Source organism: Penaeus monodon, chromosome 18, assembly GCF_015228065.2.
Source record: "Penaeus monodon isolate SGIC_2016 chromosome 18, NSTDA_Pmon_1, whole genome shotgun sequence".
Taxonomy (NCBI): domain Eukaryota; kingdom Metazoa; phylum Arthropoda; class Malacostraca; order Decapoda; family Penaeidae; genus Penaeus; species Penaeus monodon.
Window position 1 is genome coordinate 48,184,957 of NC_051403.1, and position 7,500 is coordinate 48,192,456.

The 7,500-nt window shown below is 37.8% G+C and overlaps 1 protein-coding gene across 1 annotated transcript in view; it reads left to right on the forward strand.

The window, feature by feature from the left end:
- Positions 1-7,500, forward strand: part of LOC119584567 (CLIP domain-containing serine protease 2-like) — a 24,324-nt gene that overhangs the window by 5,471 nt on the left and 11,353 nt on the right. Inside the window, exons 2-4 of the mRNA XM_037933254.1 lie at positions 1,600-1,704; positions 6,325-6,326; positions 7,383-7,500. The exon at positions 7,383-7,500 is cut by the window's right edge and continues 7 nt beyond it. Of these exons, the coding sequence (XP_037789182.1) occupies positions 1,629-1,704; positions 6,325-6,326; positions 7,383-7,500 (196 nt within the window). The 5' untranslated portion in view covers positions 1,600-1,628. The remainder of the gene's footprint in view (positions 1-1,599; positions 1,705-6,324; positions 6,327-7,382) is intronic.

Here is a 7,500-nt window from a genome sequence, read left to right on the forward strand (position 1 = left end):
TACCTGTTTCGCTGTTCTCCGCCCGGGAAATATTTCTCCGAAGTGATTATTATCAAAATCCTAACCTCGAAATTTTTGAATTTGGATATGAGTTTTGAGAATAAAATGTTATGAAGTGACTAAGGTGAATGTCTTGATATAATTAATGTAAGTTACGCTTGTTTCCATAATGTTTGGCGCTCATAATATAGGTTGATTCAAATGGCTATCTTAGAGGGTGAGGAGAAAAAAAATGTCTATTTCAACACCATATGAATATTGTGGTTTAAATTATAGGGCGCAGAGGAATTTTGCTTGATTTTGTTTTTTACAAAACAGGCAGTTAATTACAAGGTCGTTCATTATTTTGAAATAGATTATTATCGCTGTTAAATGCGTGTCATGTACGCAAAACGAGACGAAAAATAAATGCATTTCACAAGTTTGATTCTTGTATCAGGATAAAAGATGCTGCAAGACAGTGTGTTATGCAAATAACTGCAATAGGGCAATATGTTTATAATTCTATTATGCAAGTCTACAGTCCTTGGAGCTGGTGAAGACAGGTATTTGTGAAACTTGTTTTCCTAGTACACAGTTCACAGGGTACCGGAGTTTCCAGGACAGAAAGAAACGCTATTCGTATTACCAGTTTTGTATTGCATAAAAGATATGTGATTTATTTTTATGCAATCTTTGCTATGTTTACGAAAAAAAATATGATTTTCTAACAAGTAAACTTTTGTTACATTTATCATATTTTCCGCAACAGATCAAAATAACTACGAATACCGAGATATTACCTGTTGGTTTTCTAAACAATTAATGATGAGGCACTGATATGCTCCTGGCCCGTAATACAACAATACTGGTTCTGTTGATAAAGATGCAATTTTGTCATATTCTAGGGAAGGTGTTATGACAAAAGGGCAAATACAGTCCAGCTCATTTGTCATTATTCCGACAAAGAACGTAGTATTATGTTCAGGTTGGAGTGTGTTGCACCGTAAGATTTAGGTGCTGTGTTTGCTGTGTTATGCTAAGATGGCTTAGCTTTTATTAATATGATATGCGGAGAAATATTTTTTTTCAGAGAGTTCTCCGAGGGTAAATAGAAAACACAGATAGTTTTTATGTAATATATTTTATCTGATTTTTATGGCCGCTCTCCGTGAGTGACAAAATCGTTAATGTTTGTGGTAGAATATGAGCCAGAGAGCAGAGGTGGAAAAGGCCTTTACAGTTTCCTCTCTCTCACTATCTTCCTCTTTCACCGTCTTTATATATCTATTTATCTATCCATTTCTCTCTTAATTTGCTTTGCAATTTTCCTACAGAATCTCGATTTAAGATGATAAAAAAAAAAGATTCGGAGTTTTCAAGATTTCTTAATTTGCCCATGTCTCACAGGAGGGTAAAAAGATGTACACAACTGATTTTAAAAATGTAGACCTGCTTTATAAATAAGCAGAGAAAGAATATGAGAAAGAGAAAGATTTATATAAGAAGAGGAATCATAAAGAGAAAATGATAAATTCCTCCTCGTCGAAAGAAATGAACAAGACAGAAGATTTTGGTTGCAAGAAAGTAAACTTACCTGGCGTTTTTGTCCCTCCTCAGGCCGGCAAGCAGGCAAGCAGGCAGCCAGGATGGGGTGGCAGGTTGTGACCGCAGTTGCGATGGCACTCATGGTGTCATCCGTGACATCTCAGAACCGCGGAAGTAGTGAGTATTCCTTGAGTATTTCCTGAGTATTCTTTGAGTATTCTTTGAGTTTTCCTTGTGTATTCCTTGGTTGTTCCTTGGGTGGTTATTGTGCCTCGGCGGGTGGGAAGCATTTTGCGATGTGCGTTCTTGGTTATGCCCACGTACGCGTTTGTTTATCATCATCATCATCATCAAGGGGCTAACGCCGACGGGGCGCATGGCCGCATCCACCCTTCGCTTCCAGCCACGAGGATCCCTCGAGGCGAGTCTCCAGGCAGGCCCACGGCCCATCTCTAATTCCTCTAATTCCTCTAATGCCCAAGCCATGATCTCCTAGGTCGTCCCACAGGTCTCCTCCACCTAGGGTTGTCTCACAGAGAGACAACCTGGTGGGCAGGGTCGTCCACAGGAAGACGAGCTAGGTGGCCATATAGCCTGAGTTGGTGATCCCGGATTATGCAAGTAACAGGTCCCATGCCAGTCTCACGGTGTAACCGCGGTTGGACACGTGGTCCTGCCAACTGTACCCCATGATCCGGCGAAGGGACTTGTTACAAAAGGCATCAAGGCGAGACTCCAAGACATTGGATAGCGTCCAGGTTTCGCTTCCATAGAGCAAAATTAGCAGTATCAAGGCCTTGAAGTCACGCAGCTTGGTCCTTCTGCATAGGTACTGACATCTCTAAACCCTCTTGTTGATCGAGTTCATGGCCCCTTTCCAGACCAATCCGCTATGACTTCTTGGTCTGACAACCCGAATATGGACTGCGCTCCCAAAGTATGTGAAACTTTCTGAACTTCAACACCCTCCCGAAGCTGGATGACTAAGGGTTCCCTTAAGGCCCCCAAAGTCCTAAATTTTGGTCTTGGTCCAGGAGACCTCTGGGCCCTGGGGCTTCGCCTCTTTTGAAAAAAATGCTCAAGAGCCGCCACAAGTGACCCCAAGGACTCAGATGGATGGCAACTCGTCGGAAAGTCAAGGTTGGACCTTAAATATTGCCTTTTTTTGCCCCACACTGACTTTGGTAGTAGCCCCCCCATAAAAAGTCCATACAGGTTTGAAAAGGTTGGTGAAAAAGACCCAGCCTTTTGCCTCTCCCTAAAATTAACAGGGAAAAATTCGACATCCCCCCACCACACTTTACGCACTTTCATAATATAGGGCTTGCTATAGGCCAATAATCTGTGTGGGAATTCCCCTGAGCCTGGGATCTCCATGTGATTTCAATGCCAGAGTAAAACCCCTTTGGAGGCGATGTAGGCTGCAAGCAACCCCGCCCAAAACTCACGACGGCATTCCAAAATTACCAAGCGTACGGTAGGGTCTATCGTGGATTCCCAGGAGTCCCCGGCTTGAGCCTCAGTAGGGGGTTTGCGGATCCTTTTCAGAAGAATGTGGGGAAAACCTTTCCCGGTATGCTAAAGCAGTGTAATCCACGGTAGTTGCTACAGCCCAACGACCCCCTTTTCCCCCCTTTCGGAGAGAGAACCACCCCCCTTCAGCAGGTCGGGGGGAATGGTACCAGACTGCTAGATGGAGTCAACTGTATGCGGGCCCCCGAGCCATGGGTTCACCCCCACCCTTTTAACATCAGCTGGATACACTATGCCTGGCTTTTCTCACTCTTCAGCTGTAAATCCCCATCAAAACCCCTCTTTTAGGGTAGGGGGTTTTTCTCGCTGAGGGGTGGGGTCGGCACAGGCACTGAGACATTGCTTGCATAAAGTAACTTTTGGGAGGGTTACCTGGAAATGTTCAAAATATCAGCCCAACGTTCACAAACCCAACATAATCTGAGATGATCCGCATCCACTGATCGGACTGCAGTCATTGTGAGGAGGGTTTAGAATTCAGTTTTTCGGGGTTTGGGGGCAGGGCGAAGGTCATTTCCCAAGAAAGGCCCTTAAAACCTCCTCAGAAAGATTCCTGAGAATATTTCCTTTTCCCCTTTTCGCAGTGTCCGGCCCTACGCACCATGGAATGACCAAGACTTGATTCCCATTCAGCCGGCCTTGCGGCACGCTTCTGGCCTCTAATATCTCCAGGGAGATGGAATTCTGCCTTGCCCTCGAGCGTCGCCAATGGACTCCTGAGTGCTTTGGTGAAGAGCTCCCCCAGAGTAACTGGGGGCCGTCAGGTTGTTAAGTTCTGTGAAACCGGTCGGGGTGCCCTGGTAGCCACGGGTACACTCCCCCCCTTAGCTGTCCAAGTGAAACACCCTTTTGGGAAAGGCCATGGGGGACAGGGAGTTTTTTAAGTGGACCCGCAGGGTAGCCCAACCAGCCTGGGGTCGGTGCCACAAACTCGGCATCCCGGGAAAACCTGCAGCTCGGAGGATCCCAAAGCATGTAACAAGAATGTGAATGTCGATCTCCTTGGCCATGTACCCTACGTTACCCAAATCCAGCGTGCGGTTTGGAGTGCGGGACCAGGAGCCGGTCCTATTTTTGGGACCTAGCAAAGTCCCCGAAAGGAGGGATTCTCGCTGCTGGGAACAGTCCCGAGCCAGGGGGGGCCCCACAGACATCTCGTAGCCAGCCGGCACGCTGGATACCGAATTGAAGTCCCCAGAACAATGTGAATATCTCCCCGGGGGGCAACCGTCAGCCAGAGATGTGAGTTTGGCATAGAACGCCTCTTTCAATCAATTTTATATAAAATCGGTAGAGGGGATCCGGAAATTTACATGAAGCCAAAAGCATATTTCATCTCAATACCATAATCGCTCTCAACCAGTGTCACCTCAACTACCGAGGGCTGAATTGGGCCGGGAGATGGCTAGCCTACACCCTGGAGGGGGTGCCCCATAAACTGGGGGCCCGACCGTATGGTGTCCCCAACCCACATTGTTCTTGCCGCTCCCAGGCCCTTCTCACCTCTGAGGGGAAAAGGCCATTTCCCAACCCCAATTTCTAAAACCTCCCTTGATAGCGAGGAAACCGTTTCACCCCTTCTGCCGAAAGGGACCGGTTTTCCCAAACGCCTCCCCCCGGAAAGCACCCTAAGATTAAGCCTCGGGGGGGGTCAATCTGGGTGCACCCCCACCTCTGCCTCCCCCGGAATATATATATATCATATATATATGTATATGTATTATATATTTAATATATATATATTAATATTATATATATATAAAAATTTTAATATTTTTGTGGGGGTTGTGTGTGTGTTTTAAATGTTTGTGGTTTTGGGTAGGGTTGAGTCTAGGGTTTTATTTTTTACCAAATTATATTATATATATTTTTATATATATATATATAATATCTTATCTATTTTGTTATTTATTTTTTTTAATATATATATTTATATATTGGAAATTTATATTTGTATTTTTTATTTATTTTTTATTATCTTTTGTGTGTGTGTATGTGTTTTTTATGTTTTGGGGTGTGTGTGTGTGTGTGTTGTTTGGTGTGTGTGTGTGTTGTTGTTGTGGGGTTGGGTTTTTGGTTTGTGTGTGTGTGTGTGCGCGCGCGCGCGTGTGTGTATATTATATATATTTTAAAATTTATATATATATATATATATATATATTTTATTATATAATAGTAAAATTTTGGGGGGGAAAACCCACCCCAAAGTCAGTCCCGGGTCCCAAACCCGGGGAAAAATGAATGGTGACCGAAAAAAACACCGGGCGGAAGGAAAACGGAAAACCACCGCCCCAAAATTCCAAAAAAAATCAGGGAAAATCCATGTCCCCAACGTCCTTGTGGGACAGGCATTTGGGGAAAAAAAAAAAGAAAAAGAAAAAAAAAAAAATATATATTTTATAAAATAATATATATATATATATTAAAAATTAATATATTATATATAAAATTCCCCCCATTATATATTTATATACATATATATAATATTTTAAAATATATAATAATATATTTTATATAAAATTAAAAATTTCACACCCCTTATAAATATAATATATATATAATATTATATATTATATATAAATAAAATATATATATATTTTAAAATATATGTATAAATTTTAAATATAAAAACATAAAAACATATACATATTTTCCCAAACACACACAACCACACACACACACACCCCACCCCACAACACCACACACACACCACCCCACACACTTTATATATAAAATATAATATATTATATATATATATATATATATATAATATATTTTAAAAGTTTTGTGTGTGTGTGGGGTGTGTTTGGTGTGTGTGGTGTGTGTGTGTTTTTTTTTGCGTGTTTTTATTATAATTTATTATATTATATATTTTAATATATATTTTTATATATAATATATAATATATTTTAATTATATATTTTAATGTAATAATATTTTAATATAAATATATATATATTATATTATTATGTATATCTATATAAAATATATATATATATATTATTATTATATATATATATATAATAAATTTTTTATATATATGTATATAATATATATATATATATATATATAAAATTATAATGTAGGGGATTATATATATTATATAATATATATTATATATATATAAAATAATATATTAAATTATATTTTATATTGTGTTTTGTGTGTGTGTGGGGTGTTATTATATATATATTTTATATATATTATAATAAAATATATATATATCTATATAAAATTTTATATATTTTACACACACTACTAAAGGTGTATCTATCTTTCTATCTATCTATCTTTTAAAATATATATAATATATATTATAATATTATTAATTATATATATATATATATAAATATAAGTATATATTTTAATATAAAATTTTTTAATTTTAAAATAAAAAAATTTTTTATATATAGATATATATTATATATATATATAACAAAATATTTTAAAACATAATAATACATATATACATATAAAATATTTTATATTTCTATATATTATATTATCAAATATGTATACTTTTATGTTTTCCCTATATGTATAAAATATATATATATATATAATATATTATATATATATTATATATATATTTAAAAATCTATATATATATCTAAACCAGTGTTCTCTCTCTCCTATTCTCTCTCCCCCTCTCTCTCTCTTATATATATATATTTTTATATATATATATATATAAAAATATATTATCTATTTTTATATATATATTTTTTATATATATTTTTTTATATATATATTATAATTTTATTTATAATATATATTTCCCTAGGGAAATTTATTATACCAGTGATATATATTATATATTTATATATATTATATAAAATAAATTATATATTGTGTGTGGTGTTGTGTGTGGGGGGTGTGTTGTGTTTGTGTGTGTGTGGTGGGTGTGTGTTTGTGTGTGTGTTGCTTAAAATATTTAAGTGAGTGTGTGAGTTAATCAAAAAACCCCGGGGGGGGAAAGGGCCCCGGGTTTTCGCTTTTTCCGGGGGATGTTATCAAAACGCTGACAAAACCCGAAAGGGTTTTACGCTACGCCGGTTTCCCTTTAATATCTTTTTTTAAAAACTTTTTTTTGGGGTTTTTAAATTATTAAATTCCCCTTCCCTCTACTCTTTTCTGAGTTTTTTTTTTTCTCGGTATAAAGTTTTTTTTATATTGATTTATTTTTTTGGTTTAAAATTTTCATAAAATACTTTTGGGTTTTAAACGTGTATTTGAAATACACGCGCCAAACGCCCTCTCAAACCCTAGGGATTTTTTTGAATTCTTGGACACAAAATTTTTTCCAATCCTTTTTCCCCCAGGCTGCGGCGAATGAAGGACTGGCGGGGATTTGCGGGCCGATCAGGGAGTGTCCTGTGCTGAGTAGCCTTCTGCAGGATATCAAGCAAGGGACGGCGCCCCCGGGATCACTCGACAGAC